We start from the raw sequence: 23,827 nt of genomic DNA on the forward strand, positions 1-23,827 counted from the left end.
ATGAATACATTTTTATTGGGTGGCATTTACATTCTGGCAAGCCATCCTGAATGTTGCATGGATGGAATAATTTCTGTGATTGTATGATTAACTACAGCTGACCCATGGTTAGTGAACCTTTGCAAAATTACAGGGTGGTATTCACTAAGTCCTACTCAGAGTAGACTCTTCAGTGAATTAGGCACTTGATGGTCCTTATCTAATTCTTCTGTGTCCTTAACCTTGTTAAATACTTTAGGCAGAGAGGCTAGTAAAGGCATAACACAATGTTGACATTTACCTAGAGTTAAGGAAGTGGCCCATATATTTCCTCTCCCAATTTAACCTCCGTTGTTGTAGAGCAATTCCTCATATTTTCTCCATGGTGGTATGGAATTACGGTTGAATGACTGCAACCCCACTCAACACAAACTGGGAGACTTTCTGAACTTGACTTTGGAAACCATAGTTCCCAGGTTTCAAAAATTGTTCAGAGTGCCTTTGTGTGGGTGTTAACAAGGTTTGTGTTAATATTGATCAGATTCAGAAGGGACAAATGGCTACATTAATGTATAGGAAGTCAGTTGGAAGCTATAGTTCTGGGAGCAGCTTCCTTACCTGCTGAGTGTATTATGCTATGACCAGATTAGCCCATCTTCTCAAGAGCACCATACTAGTGAATTTCATGGTGGGCTGAGCCGCTCATATTCAACCAAATCTCTTTTTGGAATAATTCAAGCATAAATAGCATTTAGGAGGCTGCACATCATACGTTGTGCTTAGGAAGCAACTACTGTGAACAAAATGTAATACAATGCTATCTTACAAAGCATGCATGTGTAAATCATATCCTTTTCATATCGGTAATCCAGTTGCCAGTCAACCACTTGTGCATATTTTGTGGGTGAACGCCCTAATTTACATGTTAGACAATTAATAAATTATTCCTGCCCTGTGCTTGAAAATTGGTTTTTCATTACAAAATGAAATACCTGAAAAGGCCCTCTGAGTTTATCTGTTTCCAGAGTTGAACTGACAACTAGTACAAAATGGGATGCTGTCTTTATGAAGACTGCTAGCTCAATAGGTAGATACGATAATGGGTTCATCATAATCTTTTATTCATGAACCAACCCAATAAACTCTGTGTCTTGAGTTGGTTCACCTGCAGTTGCTACATATAGCAGCAGCCTCCATACTTTCTGCAATAATCTTTTCCATCAACCATTCCCCCCCCCCCAAAAAAAAAATTGGGAGCCCACTTTTTGACTTTCATGCCAATCTGGAAGACATAAACTTTGCATGCAGTGATTCAGTGCTAGCTGGTTAGAAAGTTCTTGCACAGAACTGAATAGGGAGCATGTGGTTCTCTTTCCTTCCAGGAGTTTTGCTGGTTTACAACAATAGTTTCAAAGAAAGGGGCAACTGTCTCTGCTGCAGTTGCATCCCTGCTGTAAAACTAAGTCAGATGGAAGAGACAAAACTGATTCCATAAACAATTAACAGGATTCCTTATCAGGTATCAGGATTCCTATATCAGACTGGATAGCTGCAGATACTTCGTAAGAAAATTTCAGCCTGATCCTAATAATTTATACTTTGAAATAAATTTAACAGAAATCAATGGGATGTGCATCCACAGTGTTTGAGGCTTGCGGCACAGAGAGATTGCTTTGTTCCATCTTTATTTGCTGAACTTCATAATTGGTGTTAACTCCTCTTCAGTAAGATGAAATTATGAAGACCTAAAGTTTTCCTTATTAATGGCTGGGCTTCGTATACACAGTTCTTACACTTATGTGACAGTACTACTCAGGGCGATTCATTTTCAGAAGGGAAGCAAACACCATTTTATCACACTGCAATAACTTGTTTTTCCTTGAGTGTGATCAAGATTCCTAGAAGAAGAAACTAATTTTTCAACATGCTAGCATGTTAGCAATTTTATCACATTATATTTGGCCAGAACTGAGCTTGGGCTAAATCAAATGGCAATTGGAAGCCGATTATAAACCAGGTCTATAATAAAAGCTTCTTCACAATCTTTTTTTCCATTGCATAGTTGAACCCATCATGAAAAAAATGCTGATTTCTCCTGGTGAGAGCCAGTGTCAAGATGATTCATCATCCCTTGTAGCTCTAAGACAGGGAACTGCACTTGCTTTTCAAACCATTTGGCAACTGTGAGAAGCTGTTCCTCGTGGAATGCGCGGCCAATAAACTGCAGCCCAATTGGTAAGCCTGTCTCTGAAAGTGCAGAAGGAACATTTACAGCCGGTAGCCCTGAAAGACAAAATAGATCATTATTTACATCATTTGACAGAATCATACACTATTCCAATGGTAAAACAAAAACCAATACACAAGGCATTAATTTGGCATCATTGCTTCTCCTAGCAGCAATATTGCCAGAGGCAGTGGAAGACAGGAGTGCCTGGCGTGCTCTGGTCCATGGGGTCACGAAGAGGCGGACACGACTAAACGACTAAGCAACACAAGCAGCAACATGCTAAACATACTTCTTTCTCATCCACCCTCAATGGGGAGAATGCACAGGTATAAGAGGAGAAAGCACATTTTCACTGTCCCATGCTGCAACTAAGGACAAGGCATACACATCTTCCATTTCTAATAGGCTCTTTTTTCCAGACTACTTCCAAAAGCATCCAAGATAGACTCGGCCACATGGATTGGGCTTCTTGAGCAGTTATCCAGGCAGCAAGATTAACGAACCTTTTTGCCTCCACTTTAGGAGTGCAGTAGAATCATAGAATTGTAGAGTTGGAAGGGACCCCAAGGCTCATCTAGTCTGACCCCCCTGCAATGCAGGAATCTCAACACCCATGGCATATACCCCTCCAACCTCTGCTTAAAAGCCTCCAATGAGTAGAATTGCCTCCCCTTTGTTTGCTATTGTTTTTTATTGTGGCATCCACACAATGCTGTCATTCAGACTTTGTCTTTTCCCTGTAGTCCTTCTGCCGTTTCCCAGCAATATAGTCTGCCTTTTTTTTCAGAGCAGCACAATCTACACCTATGTAGGTAGCCTTAGAGCTATTCTTCTTCTTTTAAGAGAATGGTTTTGTTATATGCAGTGACACACCAGGGCAGGTCAATCCATCATAGCTCAGCACACATGTACCTTAGCCTTTCTAACAGGTGCTTTTATTAACCTATATATTATTTTAAATAGCTTTCAGTTAGTGCAGAGATACTTTTTTTGCTATTTTTTAAAAATTAAAATAGTGAAATGCCACGAAAGCACATTATTATGCTGTAACATTATAATGCTATTTTTTTATTTTATTTTAAAATGATGTGGGGGGAGAAACCTTTCCTATAATAGTGGTGATCAGTACAGGGTTTTCCCCCAATCATTTTTGCATACTGCTGGGAAGCCTTCAGGAATGCTGCACAAAGAAGATGTCTTTCTGGAAATGGCAAATTCAAGAAGCAAAAACTAAGATTAGAATAAGTATTTGAACCACTCAGATGTTCTCACCAGCCATGTTGGCAGCCTGAGTAAAAATATCATCCTGGGTGCTGCGGGTTCTGTTATCCTCTTTGATGAATTCCACATATGGTACAGTGTGGCTCATAGTTGTTGGAGTGAGCAAAATATCAACACCAGAATGGAAGACTTTTGCAAAATCAGTGGCAATGAGTCTTCTCACTTTCTGGGCTTTGATGAAGTAATTCTCATAGTTCCTAGAGGGGAAAACACATTTTGTGAGAACTAGCAACAGGACATTGAGTCTTTTAGCCAATTGCAGCATTTGGATGTGTGTGCAAAAATTGCAAACAAAATGTTATCTTTTCTCCCTGAGCCCACAGTTAAGAAAACCAATTAAGTCAAAGCATTGTGACACTTGCCTCAGTTGTTCAGAGAAGAGGACTATCTGACTTCAGTGCTTAGCTACTCTTAGAAATGAAGAGTACAGCTGTACCTTGGTTAGTGAACAACTTGCGAGTCAAATGTTTTGGCTCCCAAACGCCACAAACCCGGAAGTGAGTGTTCCGATTTGTGAATGTTCTTTGGAACCTGAATGTCTGGTGCAGCTTCCGATTGGCTGCAGGAACTTCCTACAGCCAATTGGAAGCCACGCCTTAGTTTCCGAACATTTTGGAAGTCGAACGGACTTCCGGAACGGATTCCATTTGACTTCTGAGGTACGATTGTATTGCTAATGTTTAAAATCTTGACAAATGAGAAAAGGGTAATTTAACCAAACAAACAGCTGCATAGTAACAGTTTAGTGAACGTGGGGTAGTGCAATACTGGACCTCAAATTCAAGTACTGGGTGTCTCTCAGCTGTCTTTTCAAATGTGCTATGCAGCTACTGCTTGTGGCTTTTTTCTCCCTCACCTTCTGGATTATCAGAAGGTTGGATTAAAGCCATCTGCCTCAACATACGTGTCTTTACATAGCTAGAGAGAGCCATTCATGTTGCTGATCCTAGTCTTATTGTAGGCCTTTTAGGATGCTTTTCTGCCCTCTTGCATTTCAACGAGACTAGGGTGGAAATGATGATCACAGTTTATTAAGCAAGAGAGTACATCCGATTTTACTGGCATATAAAAGGTAAAGGACCCCTGGACAATTAAGTCCAGTCAAAGGCGACTATGGGGTTGTGGCCCTCATCTTGCTTTCAGGCCGAGGAGCCAGCATTTGTCCACAGACAGCTTTCCGGGTCATGTGGCCAGCATGACTAAACCGCTTCTGGCTCAACGAAACACCATGACGGATATCATGGGCTAAAGAGTTGCATAATTACAATCTTAAGACATGTGAGACATGTTAACTCTCAGTCCATCAGGACTTGCTTCTAAGTATGCCTGCATAGTTAGGAATACAGCATCATTCATTTAGATCAGCAGCTCACACGATCCTAAACTGCATAATCTTAAGCACCTATCATTAACTCCAGCGTGTATGGCAGTAACAGTTGCCGAAGTGTTGTGATATTATACAGTAATAGCAGGTGGTGCACTCTAAGAGCAAGACACAAAAGGATGGAAGAGTTGAACTAGGGTTAAAATATTTGGCAAAATGCCCTTCTTTACTGCAAAGCAGTTTGGCAACAGGCTATCCAGAAAAGTTGTATTTTTTTTTCTTGAAGGTTTTCAAAACCAGATTGGTATGGTATGATGAGCTGACATGTGCCCCAATCTGAATAGGTTTAGCTATTGCTTTGAGTTTCTTCCTTCCGTCTAAGCACACATTGGGCATCTTAACTCAAATTGGGATTTCTCTTTGGTCATTCCTTCCCCCTAACTCACACCTGCCTTTAATTCCACCTGGTTGCTCAGAGCTTGCACATTTTATTGTCACCACCAATCTCCTCCGAACATGTGCATAGGGTCATCTCACTTTATTCTTGTAAATGTCCTGTGGAGTAAGCTAAGCTGACAGACAGCCACTAGCCCAAAGCCATCCAGGGACCATCATGGCTGAACTGGAATCTGACCAGGTCTTGCCAATCTATCCAGTGCATCACACTAGCACAGGGTAGCACAAATTGTGCTTATAAGGCCTGCTTTGCAAATGCCCCATGATCTTAAGAAACATCTAGAACATTTACCCATCTGAAGGTATTAGACTTGACACTGTTTCCTCCTCTGGGCTTCTGGCCGCCCACTGTTCACATCTGCTTCTTTGGTCAGCTCTTTTACCTCAGTTGGCCAGGATACTGTTTTATAGTAAGAACAAAATAGCTTTCTTGGGAATTTAACTCAACTGTCTGGGTTGCTTCCATGAAGTCATTCAAATGGACCTGCAAGAGGGTGAGTCATCTATGATAGTTCCCACCTTTGCTGACATTTGTACCCAGGTTTCTCTAATCCAAATAAAACACGAGACCAAGGGGGAAAAGGCTTTATAGTTAACGTGTGCACAAAAAGTTGAGGTTTTCACTTCTGATTATTTAAAATAAGCTCCTGGTTAAGAGGGTACATAGGAGAGAATAGAAAACAAGAAAACGCTTAGTAGATTGCACATAATTTTAGGAAATAGTGTTTTGCTGTATATTACAGCTATAGCAGCATCAGCAATAATAATATTGTCTTAACTGCATGGAAAAATCTGTCCACATGAGTAATTTCACCCTTAACTGAACCACAAATAAAATGCTAGCTTTGTAAATTTGAGCTTTCAAATGTGCTGAACTTACTGTTTTAGCAAGAAGTAGTTTCCTGATAGAATTCTTCCCCTTACAACATCATTAAAGCCTTCCCGGCGTGTGGCTGCATACAAGGCTTCGGTGGACTTGTCAGCGCTGCTGCGGTGCCCTAAAATTAAAAGTCATCAGTGATTTGGAAATGCATCTTAAACCATTCAAAGTCACATCATGAATAAACAATAGAAATCACTGTGCTGTACAAATATATCTGAGGTTTATTTGCTGCTGTTGCACACAGCTAAATGTCAGATGCTGTTTATTCATGGGCCAGGAAGCTAAACAAATCACATGGGTTTCAGCAGCAGCAACCACCACAAGTAGCTATTTGACTTGGGACAAGTTGAATGGTCTTGGTTAAACATTTTTAGCATGAAGAGGGATAACTGGGAGGCCTTAAATGCTCCCTCACCCCCCAAAAAAACTTCCAGAATTTTACATTGTTTGTACCAATTTTCTTGCTGCTCACTGCCCCTCGGAGCAGCTGCTTTAGTGCCAGGTTTTTGTTCACTCCTCCCTGCACCTTTTCTTCCTCACACGTTCCCTGAATATCAGGGATCGTGTTGCGAACACGACAGCATTATGCCACAAAACAGCCAGTTAGATTTGGCACTGTCTGATTAGATCCTCTGAGGGCCAATAAAGCCAATTTGGAATGAAAGCAAACTTTCCTTTCTAAAATTGTCCTCATTCTGGAAGGGCGTGTGCAATGGGGCTGCGCTTGAGCACATGGCAGGAAAGCAAAGGGCGTGGAGCTGCTATTGCAGCCACCGCTTGCCCATCGCCTAAGTCAGGAATGTGGACCTTGAGGACTGCCAGATGTTGCTGGACTACAATTCCCATCATCCCTGCTCAGCAGTCATGCTAGCTGGGGCTGATAGGAACTGGAGTTCTACAACTTGGAAGGTTCTCCTTTCCTGACCTGGACCATACAGGTGCTTCTTTTCCTGCTGCTTCACCCTTGGAGCTGCTACTGTTGTTAATCTGAGCGAGCAGTTTACTCCCTCTTTGGAACCTCCTTCAAAACTTCTGAAAGTGAAAGCCTCTTTTCAGATTGGTGAATGGGACTGGGAAGTTCTGTTTCAACCCAGCCCTAAGGCAGACACATTTTCAATCTAGCAAGAATAATACAGAGTACGTCAAGGGTACTTATGCCCTGTCAGGGGGTTCATCTGATAATATACAATAATTCATATTGATTTAGAATATATTCTCTAAGATTTGGAAAGGACACAATGAAGTGGCTGCAGATTTCAGCAGGCTTATATGTTTCTCAATATATTTTGACACAAACGTTTTGAAAAAGGGCCAGGACTTGTTCAGCTTTGTTATTCTTTTCCCGATAAAAATGCTGGGAACAGGCATTTGAGAGTCAATGTGTTGAAGTACAATATTTCAACTGACTTGGCACTTAAAAAGTACACTGGAAAGTACAGGGAGGGTGATACCGAACAGGAGCCATTGTCTTAGACCAGGAAGTGCAGAGGTATTTCAATAACATTGTATTCCCTCATCAGTTGACCCTGAGTGCAGAAGAACAATTGAGCTGAACAATGCATGTACTTTGTCCTGCAGAGCACTCTTCCAAGGACACAGCTGAGACAACACTTCTGTCATAATAAAAACATGCTCACAGAAATAATACAGAAAGTTTGGCCACCAGCAGACCTCACTGCAACTAATAAGAGACTTTCCTCAGTGCTAAAAAAGCTTTGGCAGAGATATAATCTTTCTGTAATTAAAAAGCACATCAGATATGCTGGTTCATATTGTGGCAGGCTGCACATTTCTCTGACATGATTAATGGATCTGCATTTAATCAACTAGGGACATGCTGTGAATTGAGACTCACAAGCAGGTGTATGTAAGCAGACAAATGCCTTAAAGATAATTTTTGTTTTAAGTTACTGTACTTGGCTCTGGTTTTTAATGCAGGACAGTCTCCCTTGCAGCTTACTATGGCTGAAACTTGTTGGGGGCAGGTTAGCAGGGCTCAACCAACTTCCTTTCAGATCATCACTCTTTGAACTGCTTCCCAGTTACAAATAAATTATCCCTGTGTTTACGCTGGAACAGGGCATTCGGTCCAAAAGCAGGTCGCCTCTGAGAACTGATCTGTTGCTTCCTTCCCTAACCTTGTTCTGTGGAGACATTGTTTGCCTGCTAAAACTAGAGACTAGTGATTTTCATATACTTTGGTGTGATTTTAACCACAGAAACACATTCCCATTCGAAATGCATTCGGATTGAACTTATTTTTAGTTTAGATTTATTAAATCAATGTGTAGTCATTAGTGGGTTATGGAAAATGTATAAAGTGGACCGGCATTGCTCAATCATACTGTGGGGAGGACTATTCCCACCCCCTCATCTCTCTCTCTCACACACACAGACAAAACACCTCTCCACCACATTAAGAACTCCCACCTGATTTGCACACTGGATGTTTGTAGTAGCTGCTAGCGTTCCAGTTCTGTGCACCGTGCAATGATTCTACAAATGATGTAGATCATATAGAAAGATGCAGGCCAGCGCTGTGAAGGCTTGCAGCCACAGTAAGCAACAGAGAAAGGTGCAGGAGCAATAATGATTGGAAGAAGCGGACTAGAAACAGATCTGACAGCAGGTCTTGCACAGCTCATAGGCTGCCCATTAAAGAACAGGAATAATTTATAATATTATACCCTAATTGTTCTCGTTAGTAAGGCCTTTTTTGGCATAAGCTCTTGAGGGCAATGCATTTATCTAACTTACATGACACTTGTTGGAAAGAAGCCTTACCGTACTCCAGGCCATCAAATCGGGCCATGTTCGATGCTACTTCTGCTGCACACAGCACATGGTAGCAGACAATGGAGTAACAGGTGTGCGGGAGTCTGACCTCCATCACTTTGGCGCCAGCTTTCTCAAAGAGGTCGGCTGCCTTGGACCACACGGCCAGAGTTTGACTAGACAATCCCGGTACGTTGTATTCCTAGAGAAGGGAGAGGGTGAAAAGCATAACCCTCTGCACCAACAACTTTATGTGCATCTTCTCAGTTCTCAGCTGAGCCAGAATTATCAAGTGGTTTGTAGCATGTTAAACTCCCAAGTGAAAATTTGTCCTTTTCAAAAAAATTATTATTGAATACTTCCTTTGGCAGGCAGCTAGGATGGCATGTGTTTGGTTTTAGTTACAGATTCAGTGCCAAACTGCAGCTTGCTTCAGAGGCCAGCCTGTCTTTCTAAGGTAATTGGGAATGGCTGGAATGAGCTGAGTCATAAAGCCCAGGGAACCAAAATGATGAGCTAGGATAGAATGACTGACGGGAACTCATTGGCAAAAGGAGAACCAAGACCTGACAGGATTTTCCATAAGCCCCAATGCAGATGGAGGACTTTAGGCTAATGTAAATAATAGAGGTAGATTTCGAAACAACATGACATATTAAACTAAATGGTGGGCAACGATTGCAAATAAGGCCAAGTTCTGCATTCAGGGATGACCTGGTTCCAGCAGTTTCCATTAATGGCTATTGTGAAAATGTTCCTGCAGATCAGAACAAAATTCTTAGCGTTGTAACCATTTTAAATAACTGTGAAAAACATTAATACTAATTAACAGCTGGTATATAGGTTTCCCCCTTGATTTAGCCAAGCTCTTTTTCAACAGAAGGAGCTGTAAGTTTTCACTCATTTCCTGAGTTAACAAGCAGGCTGCACCATGGTGATTAAGGCTGTAGTCTTAACCCCCGTTACCTGAGAGGAAGCCTCTTTGAATTTTGCAGAACCTATTTCTGAACAGATATGGCAAAGATCACATTGTAATTCAACACTTCTTTCTTTCACAGTGTGCATAGTTCTTTCTCTCTTATTTTTAGTGCAGTCTTTTGCAGTAAGTCAGAATGGTCAACTATGAGTTTTGGTCTGGATGTTATGAATTTAGTTCTCTAAAAAAGCCAATGGGTTTTCAGTATCATTGTCCATCTCACTGGGGGGGGGGGGGAATCAAAGTATATCCACAAAAGAAAGGGTGGGGAATCGTGTGTATAACCCAAAATGAGGAACATGTGTAAATAACTTCAGAAGGCAAAAATCCCTCTTCACATTAATATTATTTTAAAGGTGGATACATAATTGCCTTGGGAGTGATGAGCTGCAATGGTGTGTCATTCCCTCCCTACTCCCAAGGGAGGCTGTCCCCATAAGAGCAGCTGCCTTTTTAAAAAATATAATCTTTCTGAAGGGGGTGGCATGTCAACTCCTATCATTGCTTTCAGGGGCACTTGCATATCCATTTACAACAAGTGTGGCAGGAGCCATGCTTTCTAGCTGTTCCTGGTTGTCTGTGCCTATTTTTCCAACACTCGGCCTGCCCCGTGGAATTGGGTGAGTGTCAATTCTGAAGTGAATGTTCCAGTCTTTACACTAGTGCTGGAGGGGCAGCTCAGGGGAGTCCACTTTTGGAATTCACATCCTCCAAATTCCTCAAGCATCTTGAAATGCGAATGCACATGTCAACTTAGAAGAACACCTTGAAGACTTTGGTTGAATAATTAAATATAATGATTCTTTCAAAGTGTATGTGTGACAGGCATTCAGTGAGTACTTCTTGTTCCTGACAGTTCTGAGGAAGCCCAAACAGAGTGTTTCCTAAAGCATATTTTCATTCTCATTAAAGAATGTCGAATAAGACATACAGTACCATTGTTCTTCAACACTGATTGTGTTTTGCGGATTGACTTATTATTATTATTTAAATTTTTATACTGCCTTTCATCTGAAAATCGCTGGGCGGTTCACAACATAAAAATAAAAAATGAGAACACAAAATACACAATGAAAACATTATGCTTCCCCCCTTTTTCTCATTTTGTTTTTTATTTTTAATTAGATTAGTTTGTTTTTTATTGTATGTTGAAAAGTTCCAATAAAAAATGATGCAAAAACAAGAACAAGATCCAAAACAAACCAGTAACCAACCCCACTCCCACAAACACATTTAAGAGGAAAAAGAATGTTAGCCAGCCAAAGGCCTGATTAAAGAGAAATGTTTTAATGACCTATGTCAGTCATAGGCAATAGGAATTCACTAACATTTAATTTTGGTGTTCTTTTCCCCCCTCCAAGTGACTATTTACATACCAGTTACCTTTGGTATGCCTATGCAAAGATCCTTCACATCTGTCAAATTGGGCAGCTGAAATGGGTGGACGGGGTCCTGCACTGTGGTTGAATCTTTTGGATCATGGCCACTGAGTGCCCCTGAAACAAAGCAGAAAGACTCATGAGCTACAGGAAAGAAAAGAGAATCCTTGAACCAAACTAGCTTTGAGAGAATTCCCTAGGGAGACAGGTGTAATCAATATACCCAACACGGTGGCTGCATCGTCCACACATCTGGCAAAGATGCCCGGCACATCCATAGAGTTCACCAGCGGAATAAGACCGTGACGGGAAACCAGGCCATACGTTGGCTTCAAGCCAACCACTCCACAATGAGAGGCTGGGTTTCTGGTGGATCCTCCTGTATCAGATCCCAGAGCCCTATGGTTGAAAAAAATAATAATAATAACAGCAGTCAGGACATCACATCCCAATTTGCTCTGCAAGAACGTAAGAGCTTGGTTGGATCAGACCAAAGGCCCATCCAGTCTACCATCCTGTTCTCACAGGGGCCAAGAAGATGCCTATGGGAACCCGGGAAGCCATTGCATGCCTTCCCCAGGCTGTCTTTGCTTTTTACAGAAACAAGGCATCATGACCAACCAATCACTTCTAACACTTTTCCAATGAAGAAGGGCACATGCAATTAACCACAATACGTAAACTGCTTGGTCTAAGAGCAACATGCAGATTACTATTAATGCTGTCAGCCTGTGAAGTGCCTAGTCTGAAAGGGCTCTGTTTTATCTGGAATATATGCTTGCCAGGAAGAAATTCAAAGGGTGCAGTTTTCGCATTGTGTTCCTTCATGGAGTTTCAGCAGAATTTCCTCTCTCGTGCAGTTTAAGTACAGAGACCATTTCCAGATCAGGAGCAGACCAAAGTCATCTGAAGGTAAATTATATGGATCAAGGGGATTTAGTTCTCAGAACCACCTTGATGAGAGATCACTTGGGAGTCTTATGGTGCTGACTTCCTTGGGAGAAGTGTGAGCTATAGATATATAGCAGTGGTTCCCAACCTTTTTTTGGCCATGCCCCATGTAAGCATCTCTAAAATCCTGATGCCAACCTGCCCCCCCCCCCGTAACATATAATTCCTATTATTCAAAAGTGAACTCCTAATCACTATTAATTACTCATTCTAGAATTGCCCCCTTAAAAATCAAATTGCCCCAATGTGGGGCGTGTGCCCCATGTTGGGAACCACGGATATATAGCAACAAGCCTTAGAAAGATGTTTTCCTGACTAAAAAGTATATTGTTGCATAAATTTCTGAATTAAATATTAAAATATTATTATTCAAATAAACACTCTACCTTTTAGAATAAACACACAGTGGCTCTATTCAGCTAAAATTAAGCAATCTGAAAAACTATTCTTTCACCCTGAGGGATAGCTTAGTCAGTAGAGCATGAAACTCTTAATCACAGGATCGTGGGTTTGAGCCCCACATTGGGAGAAAGATCCCTGCATTGCAGGGGTTGGACTAGATGATCTCATGGTCCCTTCAAAACTCTTCTATGCTTCTATGAAAATTGGAGAGTTAAAAATGCACTTAGATTTTTCTCATGAAGACAAATAAGGACTTCAAAGCTGGCTTGCGTTTTAAACTTTCTCAAAACTATATTTCTTCACAAAACAGAAAGAAACATAAAACACTGGTATCAGCACAGCTATGAAATGTAGAATAAACCGAGGATATGAAGAACGTTAGTCTGAAAATCCCACTCTATCTGAATTATTAGCCCACAGCGATGTCAACACAAAAGCCTGGGATGAAAAGGTGTATTATTGTAAGGGATGAGATGCTGTAGCTTTCATTGAATCGAAATTCCTTCTCCTTTTTTTGTGTGCCTGAGTTGCTGGAAAGATCCCACAAGAAGATCCTTGTCAAAGAGAGGATGTTCAGAGAATATTGGCAACATCCTTCCTTCTTTATTGCCACAATAAATCCTTTCCAAGCAATACGAAATGCCCACACGGAGAGGATGGAAATTTGTCTAGAATGACATGGCTTAAGTCAACCTTTTGGACATAAAAGGGGGCTTTACACTGTCCTCAGTACTCCTCTACCAAGTCCTGCCTTATCTATATAGAAATAGACAGTAAGGGATCTAATCAGGGACCAGGTTGCTCCTAGGCCCTAGGGAATGAACAGCACTTAGGCCCTCGTTGGCACTCAGCAAATATTATGAAGTTGCATTATGATGCTTTTAATTAAACTGTTCTAAAAAGCCTCTTACGTGAAGCATGTGAAAGACGATACGGCAGCAGCACTGCCTCCAGAGCTTCCTCCTGTTATCAACCAGCTGGTGTCTTCATTTTGAGCACTGGGTTTCTGCACACACTTTTCTCTGTACTGTCGTGAGTAACTCCAGGGGTTTCTAACCGGTCCAAATGCCCCATCTGTACTTCCAGAGCTAAGACAAGAAAATCATGGAGAAAGAATACATTGTGGGTAGTATTCAAGAGATGGACATTGGGGATGATCTTGGAGATGAAATAAGGCAGTCCAATGAGCCGTTTCCTTAACTAGGTAAAGGTCACATTGTATTATGCCTTCACTGGCCTCTCAGGCTAAATTACTAGTCAAGGTTATGGGCACAGAAAATTTAGATAAGGACCATCAAGTGCTTAATTCACAGGAAAAGTGCTATGGAAATAATAATGGCTTTTGTTTACAAATAGACACTGCAATGAGTAGTCTACTAAGTTTTACTCAAAGTAGACTCACTGAAATTAATGAACATCATTACCTGTATTATTTATTGAATTTATATACAGCTCATTACATGGGGGTCTCAGGATAAATCAGGATATAAAATCACAAAATACATAATAAAAATAAAAACAACAACCCAATACCCCCCCGAAAAGCTACGTCCATTATTTTAATGGCTCTACTCTGAGCAAAACTTAGTTGAATGCCCCCTGAAGCTTATCAATTCAGCTACAGATTTAACAATTTTTTTGTCTCTCTTTCCAAGTACACATGGAATCCTTTGCTCTGAAACAGAACCAAAAAATAAATCAGTTGACACTCCTAAATTTGATTGGTTCACACAGTCAAGGGTGAGCAACCTGAAGCTCTCCTATAGACTCTGGAAAGTTTCACCCCATTGGGAAATCTCTGTTTGAAAAGTTGGAGAGCTGCTGCCTGTCAGTATAGGGCAACCTTCTCCAGTCTGCTACCCACCAGAGGTTTTGGAACATCATCTCCCATCAGCCTCAGCCAGCATGACCAATGATCAGGAATGATGGGAGCTGTAGTCCAAAAAAATCTAGAGGGTGCCTGTTAAGGGAAGACTGGTGTGAAAACATTGAGTTAGATGAACCAATGGTCTGACCTGGTATAAGGCAATTTTCCATGTTCCTATGTATTTGCAGTGTGTAAGAAATTTCATTCCTGCAGCATGTGACCCAATTTGTATGGTTGCAAAGATAGGCTTGAAACCATGTGGCCAATGTCTGCTAAAATCTCAGAAGCAGGAGGAAAACTGAGCAGCCAGAGCTTTAGCACCACATGATGTTCCCAGCCCATCATCAAGATAGGCAGTCTTGCATCTGTAGTTAAACAGAAGTGAAGCAACACATCAGGCATCCAACAGCATAAAAATATTTAACTTGGCTTACCCCATGGCAAATTCATCTAGGTTTGTTTTTCCAAGAAGCACAGCTCCTTGATCCAGCAACTTTTGAACTACAGTTGCATTGTAAGGGGGGATATAACCTGAAAAACAAAGACTGGATTGGCTGAATTGTTTTATATTAGTGAGGTGTTTTTTAAAAAATGAGTATGCCATGTATATTACCATTAGTCCCAGTTTACATGGATTTCTACTGAAAATATGACTACCACAGGTATTTCATTGTTTTGTATTATGGGGTGCAATTTTAACTTGTTTCAGGAAACTACCTCAATAAGATTAGATGTTTGCTATCATAGCTGCCTGAGAGAAGATTCTCTTCTCAGAACTGCAGTGCGTCTTGGCAACCCTGACATCTCCCCTCTATTTATTACTTGTTCCACAAATACTGAGTTCAGCTGCCCAATACAGCAGGTTTCTAGTACCCCTTTCAAAGCCTATACAATGATGTGCTCTACTAATAGTAGAAGAGTATAGGGTTTCATCAGGGACGCGGGTGGCGCTGTGGGTAAAAGCCTCAGTGCCTAGGGCTTGCCAATCGAAAGGTCGGCGGTTCGAATCCCCGCGGCGGGGTGCGCTCCCGCTGTTCGGTCCCAGCGCCTACCAACCTAGCAGTTCGAAAGCACCCCTGGGTGCAAGTAGATAAATAGGGACCGCTTACTAGTGGGAAGGTAAACGGCGTTTCTGTGTGCGGCTCTGGCTCGCCAGAGCAGCGATGTCATGCTGGCCACGTTACCCGGAAGTGTCTCCGGACAGTGCTGGCCCTCGGCCTCTTTGAGTGAGATGGGCGCACAACCCTAGAGTCTGTCAAGACTGGCCCGTGCGGGCAGGGGTACCTTTACCTTTATAGGGTTTCATACATATTGGCAGTAATCCAGTAAGATGACCAGCAGGTAATAAGACATGTACTGTACCAGCATTTTTCTGCCCATTTTCAATTCATCATACCTCTTTACTAAACTGCAAACTGTTATTGAGGCTACCCCAAGTTTCAAAGTGAAGACGGGGAAGTACGAAGGCTCTAAAAATATTCAAGTGAATCAATGAAATCTGTGGAACTAGTCAGTGCCTGTGGACTTGAAGATTAGAGTCTTTGTTTTGGTGTCTGTTCAACATTGGTATCTAAAGAGGTTTACCTGGTGGCTCAGAGACCAGGGGCAGTGGCGGCTGCTGCCTGGAGGACTCCCAAGGACAGGGGAGAGGAGAGGAGCTTGAGGGAACACTCCACAAGGGAGGGTGTTTGAAAAGGGGCGAGAGGCTGCCAGCTCTGCAGGCAAAGAATGACATAACTGGGCTTCTGAGCCCCACAGGGGTGCCGCAGAAAGAATGTCGTTGGTCCAGGGAACTGTGGACTCAAAAAGGTTGAAAACCTCTGATCCAATACATCTACTCATCAACATAGTTATCTACAAAAGAATGAATCCATTTAAGACAGAACCACAGTACTATCTATATCCTTAACAGATTGAGGAGCAGAGCTCAAAGTTGTCAGCTTATCTTAAAAATGCTACTTTACCTTTTAGCATCTTGGATGCACATGTTGTTTCGATTCCAGTTGTGCTGAAGTTGTCTTTCACTGCAAAAGGAATTCCATCCAAATCCCCCAGTATCTGACCTATATTACGGATGACAGTGTGAAGATTATTTCAATCAGTGCATCATGCACACAGCCTTATTTAAAGATTGAGGTTGTTCTAAATAATTTTTCACATGTTGTCTGAACTGCTAAGCCTGCTGTGCCAGCAGATTTGGAAAAGGTGTGAAAAAAACCACACAGTTGTCTCTCAATCTCCTAAACCTTTTGTTCTTGCTACCCCTTTCCCCCTAGCACAACTGTGGGTAGTGCTAGGTCAGTAGTGCTGCAGCTATGGTGTAGCACTTAGGAATGTGAGCAGCTTGGCCACAGAGCACAGAAGCAGCAGTGGGGCTGTCCTCACATGCCAATGCATTGGTGCCAATACCAGAGCAAAGTAACATGCATTATGGGTCTTGTTTTTAGAAAAATGAACTGCTGCTATGGTCAATAGAGTGTAGGATTGGGTGCATTAATTCTCACTTTTTGGTTTATCATTAGAAATTTCCCACAGTTCTAATTTGCTCTACAACGTTTTCAGCAACCCTCCCGTCACAACGAGAAAGGCATTTTGCAAATGAGTTAAGTTATGAGCTACTTTATTAACCATAATGGCTAGACTTTTTTTTCTTTTTAACAACAGAGGATGCAGAAATCCAAATGCTGTTCAGAGTCATAGGACCTACCAACATCATTTTTTCTGCTTGGGGCACTTTTAATGAAATGCCTGCTATTGTTTTGCCTACAAGTCTAAGTAGGTCTCTGGCCTGAGTTGTGCTTTAATGGGCATTCCAAGGACAGATAGTGGGTGGGATTGAGCTGGCCCAAGAGCTGCTAGATCCAAACCCGGTCTGAAACAGTGCAAGCGGGGCCAGCCCAAGACATTCTGGCACCTGAGCACCTCTGAAGAAGGGGTAAGTGGAAATCTATATCGGAAACAAGGGGGAAATAAAGATCTATATCAGGATCTGCCCCCCCCCTGTGGATCCACCCACCCGAGGTGGTCACCTCACTTTGCCTCATGGGTGGGGCAGCCCTGAGTGCTTGTTCATATTAAACCATAGCTTATTTTAACTACAGTGGTGCCTCGCAAGACGAAAAGAATCCGTTCCGGGAGTCTTTTCGTCTTGCGGTTTTTTCGTCTTGCGAAGCAAGCCCATTGACTGAGTAGCGCTATTAGCGCTATTGGCTAAAAAAGGGCTAAAAACGGCTTTTTTTAGGGGGGGGATTAGCGGTTTTGCTGCTAAAATGCTTTTAGCAGCTTAGCAATTCAGAATAAGGGGTTTTGGAGCAAAAAAAAAATTCGATTTCCCCCCCGTCATTTTTCGTCTTGCGAAGCAAGCCCATAGGGAAATTCGTCTTGCGAAGCGCCTCTGCAGACGGAAAACCCTTTCGTCTTGCGGGTTTTCCGTCTTGCGAGGCATTCGTCTTGCGGGGCACCACTGTATAGTTTAATGTAATGTGCGAATAAGGCCTATGTAATATCAAAGAAATACAGTGAAGTTAGCTGTACTTTTCTTTTTTCTTTTTTACAATGAGTAAACAAATATTCTGGGCAGAAAGTGTTAGGATAGGATCACAGCCAACATACTTTAATGAAGAACAATTGTTCAGCAGAAATTACCTTGCCTGTATCTCTTCTCCGATGCCTCAGCCTGTTTTAATGCTGTGTCTTCTGCTACTGTGATATAAGCATTAAGAAATCTGGTAGCTTTTATTAAGGAGAGACATTTCTGACACAGCTCTGTTGGACTCACTTGGCCTTCCTTTAGTGCTACAGATATCTGAAACATCAAAATTTTCTATTTTTAGCAGAATTTCAAGAGTAAGCTTTAAAGAACTATGTCTACTTGGTTTTCAAAGCAACTTCTCTACTTTGTCTGTACTTACACTACCTTTGACTGAACAAGCAACATCATGAGAATATTATGTGAAATATAACTATTAAAATGTGCAATTGTATAAAATGGCCTCAAGATGTGAACTAAATGTGGAGTAATATTGGAGTTAGTTTACCAAACAGGTGAGTCATGAGGTCACAAATGATTTCTCAATACTATTATCTGTAGATGCTTTGTTAGGTAATCACTTCATATTTTACATTATAGCCACCCCAGCAGTTAAGTCTACTTTATTTTTAATTTTCTTTTTGCCATCACCAAAATTGGTCCCAGATCTTGGGGACCCAAAACAATTGCTTGCAAGGGGTAAATCAGATGCCTGAACAAAGGGTTAGTCACCCTGCCCAATAGTGGGCCTACATCTACCACAGCACCCCCAGCTATGCCCATGGAAAGATCTACCACTGGTTGTATTTCCTCTGGCAGTGATTCCAAATGATTTCTGTTCCTTTGCAAGTCCCCAAGTTTAGGCTCATCACCTATATCAGCCTGGAGGTGTCATGCATAATCTCCTCAATTAGGGTTCTTCCACATTGCCAGCAGTTTTGGGTGGGATTCAATTACAGACAGGCAAATTCTGGTTTTGTGATTACAGTTGATTAGAAGGTCTTGCATGGCAACCCACACAGCAGCCAAACAGGCTTAGCATAGGGGTTATCTTGTTGTTACTAGTTACCTCTATATTTGCTGAGGATGGTGCACTATCAATACAGTGATGGTTAGTTCACTAATTAAAAAAAGAAAGAAAGAAATTATGTATACTTGAACAGTGCAATCCTATGCATGCTTACTGAGAAGTGTCCCATTGTGTGGCCTTATTTCTTCTAAGCATGCATCAGATTGCACTGATCGTAAATAGGTAACCAATGTGTGCTGTTACTGTTTTGACATGCTTGGAATTTAAAATATATAATTGTATTTTAAAAATACAATTATGAACATGTATGTTTACCAGCAGCTAGAAATAAAATTAAAGAAAGGGGAAAGATGCTTAATAGACTGTACAATCAGTAAATAAAAGTTCTTTATTGTCAAATTAAGATTTTTGAAAGCTTGAAATGCAAATGACTGAGTTTTGTTGGGCAGAAAATTCATGCTCTCTGTAGAGATTTCTCAGGGAAATTTTGCTAGAGTGCCCCTGCCCCATCGCTGCCGTAGGACTGGAGGTGGTAGAATGTAGGATTCACTTATGGAAAGCTGGAGAAAACAGCTCTCTTTTAGCAGGCATTATTAACTGTTTCAGGGCTGGAAATATCTGTCACTTGAATTTCCACCTGCGAGCTGACCTTGGTATATAAACAAAATCACATTCATGATTGCCTTGCTTTTAATCACGTTTTGCTGATGTTTCATGTACGCAGCAGGCAGAAATCCGACAGGTGAAGCTTTCCATAGCATAAAAATGCAATAAATGGAAGCGCTTCGTGGGTTGACTGTCTTTCCTGCAGCTGTTAACAGGAACTGAATTGCTGTCGGAAAGCAAGCAATGCCCACCCGCTAAGAGGGAACTCTGTCTGCCTTAAGAGGGAACCCAGGAGGAAGATGAAGCCTGGGAAGAGAGGGGCGAATAGCTTGCTCCGTCCACGGCAGCGGTGCGGGGAGTGGGGGGAAGCAGCCAATCCCAGAGTCGCCTCACCTCTCGGAGCGAAGCTCGCAGCATTTTCTCTATCGATGTGGAATAAAAATAATCTAGTGACCTCGCGAAACTTCACCCGTATTAGTAGTCCCTGTTACCGGTGGTTTGCGAACGAGTTCATGGGCGCTGCCATCTTGAATAACGCGTTCTAACATCGGCGCCTCTGATTGGCTCAGACTTTCTGGGTTGAAATGATATTGTGTTCCTATTGGTTGGGGGGCGGTCAGGGCGCGGGAAGCTGTGTCAATTGGGTGACCGGGAACACAGGGCGCCCGCCTGAAGGAGACGCTGAGCAGGCAGGGCTGCCTTGTTTTGCTCACGCGACCAGGTCTTCCTGGAGGAAAGGCGAGAGAGGCCGGTGGGAGGGAGAGAACTTTTGGAAGTTAGGACATTAAGGACTGCTTATATCTAGGGGGAAGGGGTCGCCAGCCTCAGGACTTGATAGTCTCACTAGGGGCTGGCGCATAATTGATATTTACTAACGGAAAAACCCTGCTGTGTTTTACTTCCTGTATACCTCAGATTCTTGCGAAACCCAGTGAGGAATGAAGATGTAACAGGAAAAGTGAGGTTTTTCCACTCTCTCTGTCTCTCCCTGTCTTTTCTTTTTGGGAAGAAAAGAGAAACATCAAAATTGTCTTTTTTTAAAAAAAGAAAATACAAAGTTTATAAATGTGCATTTCAGATCAGAATTGACTGGCCTGCTTTGTAGGAAAGTGTGTGTTCGAGGCATATCCATTAAAGAGCACAGCATTAAAGCCATATACAGTATATTCATTTTGTTTTTGCAGTCATGTTGCTAAAAGTACACACGTTTAGTAGGAAAGTGTTCAGTAGCTTGTTGCACTGCCCTGGCTTGGGTGTTACCTGCCTTGGGATGGGAAAAAGTTTAATCCAGCAGCTTCCGTGTAGAAACTTCCACGTCTCCTGCCAAAGATGTACGACGATGCCATCCTGGGTGATTGACCGTTACGGAAAGAATGATGTGCTGCGATTCACAAATAACATGATGTTCCCTTTAATCAACTTCCCTAATGAAGTGATTATTAAAGTCCATGCTGCAAGCTTAAATCCCATAGATGTTAACATGCGAAGTAAGTGCCTATATACATTGCATGTCAATGCCATTAATATTTACCTACTCCGTAGGTTGGTAGTAAGGATTAATGATTTGGTTTAAATTGTAAACTGATTTGAACTCATGAAATGAGCTGTATGAATATTATTTATAATTACTTACATTTTCATACCTTGGTGTTTCATGAGTGTGATGTTAAATATTATATGGTCTTTGTAAAGTCTTAATTAGTTGTGTGAAATACTGCATTTCATATTCAGTGCTCCTAATAGCCTTTTTAGCATTATGCAGTTTGATTTCATTGGCCCTATTCTGGTTGGGTATGACTTGTAGAAAAAACAGGCCAAAAAACAAAACAAAAACCAACCAAATAAATCTAATTAAAATGGCACCATAAAGATTAACGCATATATTGAGGCATGATTTCTTTTAGGCCTACAAATGTTTCTACCATATGCAGAATTAATAGTGCCTAAATCCACTAAAATCAGTGGGCTTAGATGTGTCTTACTCTGGGCTGTATCCACCTCAGCTTTACTCAGAGCAGACCCATTGAAATTATGGGGGATAGATTAGTCCTGCACATTAATGTCAATGGGTCTTCTGTGAGTTTGACTACCATTGGATAAAATGCTTTGTATTCAATCATGTTTCAATTTGTTACTCTGCTGCAACGAAAATGAAGACCGACGTAGCAATCCAACACTTCTCTCCCCTGTATGCTGGGCTGAATGGGGAGGGTTGGATTAGGTTAAGGAGTCCCTGTATCAAGCTCACCTGGCTGAACTGGCCTCCCAGCGGGAAGGCAGGAGGGCCAGTAGTGAGTAGCCAGCAGGAAGGCTGCAAAATGGGGTGTTCAAACCCTACATTTCCTCCAAGGAGCTTAAGGTGGTGCGCACTGTTCTCCCCCTCCACCTTTTCCTCACAACAACCCTGTGAGGTAGGTTAGGCCGAGAGATAGCAACCGGCCCAATGTCATCCATTGAGCTTCCTGACCGAGTGGGCATTTGAACTCTGGTCTCCTAAGTCCTAGCCCAACACTGCTATTTATTGCAGAGAAGGCCTCTTTGAGCATAGGAAATTGAACTGTGTGTAAACCAGCAACAACTGTTCTCTGTTTGCTTGGCAGGTGGTTATGGAGCTGCTGCTATAAGGATGAAGCGGGATCCGTTGCACATCACAAGCACAGGCAGTGAATTCCCTCTCACACTTGGTCGGGATGTTTCTGGAGTTGTGATGGAGTGTGGACTAGACGTGAAATATTTCAGACCTGGAGATGAGGTAAGGATGAGCAAGGAAGGAATGGGAGTTACTCTAAGTGGATTTATAAATCCTCCGTCTCAGTAGAAACATTACCTCAGTGTGCATTTTCTGCTTCAGTTGTGCACTGCCAAACCAGAAGTTACAAATGGTGCATCTTTCTTTGACTCCTTGTTTTGCTGCTTCTGCAGTTCTAAGGTGTTAGGAGTTCCAGTAAGGGAAAAGTTGGATAATCCTGTACATAAGCTGCATACAGAGGTGCCAACTTGAGTAATACCATGTTGGAAGTTATGTTGCAATTCCACTGTTTTGCTGGCATCCATTTGTCTCAGTAGACGATGGAGTTCGCCTCTGGGGGGTAAAGTCAAACCTCTGGAGAATCACAGCATCTGCGGTGGTGGCTTGTAACTTGTAACCGCTGCCTCCTGTGTTAGCAGCACCAAAGTGACCTCTCTAGGGCGGAAGCCTGGGCAGTGTGTATGGAGCAATATGTTTGGCACCAGCTTGGCTGCAGGAGTTACTGGAAAGAGGCCATCCAACCGTTTTAGGGACTTCACTCCGGATTTGTGTATGGTTTAGTCCTTAGCCTTTTATTCTCCCAACATGCCCTGCAAGGTAGTATGCCTCTGAATACATGTTGCTTGGGATTACAGTTGTGATTGTACTCTGGCCTTCTTTCAGGTTTCCCATAGACATCTGGTTGGCCACTGTGAGAACAGGAAGCTGGACTAGATGGGCAATTTTCCTGATCCAGCAGGCTCTTATTATGTTCTTAATTTGATTCATAATATTTTTAAGGATTAGAAATTCTGCTAAACAATGAAAAGCTTTGGACTATGTTTGAGTTTTGGACTTCATTTTTCCCCAGGTATGGGCAGCAGTTCCTCCCTGGAAACAAGGCACTTTGTCAGAGTTTGTTCTGGCAAATGGAAATGAGGTAATGAAGCAAAGCATTTAATTTGAGATGAAATGTTTCTGTGCAGCTTCTAAAACGGGTGGGGTTGTTTTTGCATTTTGTCTTAGAATATTTTTTTACTGTTAAAGGAAGAGTCAGAAATTTCCACTGTGATCTGAACTATGCTGTAGCAGATCTCTGTCTCTTCCCTAAATTTAACACTGAACGGGAGGTAAGGTGACAGGGAGGAAGGCAGATGAGTGATGGCTGCAATTGCACAGTGCTTTATTCTCCCTGCTTGCAAAACAAAGCACTGAACCATAATCTCAACCCTTTGCCAGTGGGTGGGAGGACAGTGAGCTTGAACTTGCAGCTGCTGTATGGCAGCAATGAGTTTTCAGGGTCCGATTTCTGAATATATAGTGCAGTGTGTTGCTGCAATGTGAAGACAGAAAGGACCCATTGTGTGTGGGTAATGCTTACTTGCTACAGTCAACCAGGTGACCTCTTATTCAAAAGGCTGGAGCTACCCT

General features: G+C 42.0%; 2 protein-coding genes across 4 annotated transcripts in view; one reads left to right on the forward strand and one right to left on the reverse strand.

Moving 5' to 3' along the window:
• Positions 1–1,079: 1,079 nt before the first annotated feature.
• QRSL1 (glutaminyl-tRNA amidotransferase subunit QRSL1) lies at positions 1,080–20,209 on the reverse strand. Its single transcript, XM_083433531.1, has 11 exons — positions 20,062–20,209; positions 18,149–18,308; positions 16,468–16,566; positions 14,938–15,034; positions 13,548–13,724; positions 11,507–11,682; positions 11,288–11,400; positions 8,938–9,130; positions 6,151–6,268; positions 3,482–3,687; positions 1,080–2,262 (listed from the first exon to the last, which is right to left on the reverse strand). Exons 1-11 carry the CDS (start codon positions 20,083–20,085, stop codon positions 2,051–2,053), a joined length of 1,575 nt encoding a protein of 524 aa, XP_083289657.1. The 5' UTR covers positions 20,086–20,209; the 3' UTR covers positions 1,080–2,050.
• Positions 20,210–20,237: 28 nt separating this feature from the next.
• Positions 20,238–23,827, forward strand: part of RTN4IP1 (reticulon 4 interacting protein 1) — a 56,797-nt gene continuing 53,207 nt past the window's right edge. For all 3 annotated transcript variants that reach the window (XM_083433535.1, XM_083433534.1, XM_083433536.1), the window contains exons 1-4: positions 20,238–20,406; positions 20,853–21,155; positions 22,269–22,420; positions 23,268–23,336. In XM_083433535.1, the coding sequence (XP_083289661.1) occupies positions 20,253–20,406; positions 20,853–21,155; positions 22,269–22,420; positions 23,268–23,336 (678 nt within the window). In that variant the 5' untranslated portion in view covers positions 20,238–20,252. The remainder of the gene's footprint in view (positions 20,407–20,852; positions 21,156–22,268; positions 22,421–23,267; positions 23,337–23,827) is intronic.

This window comes from Podarcis tiliguerta (assembly GCF_965153285.1).
Source record: "Podarcis tiliguerta genome assembly, chromosome: 3".
NCBI lineage: Eukaryota > Metazoa > Chordata > Lepidosauria > Squamata > Lacertidae > Podarcis > Podarcis tiliguerta.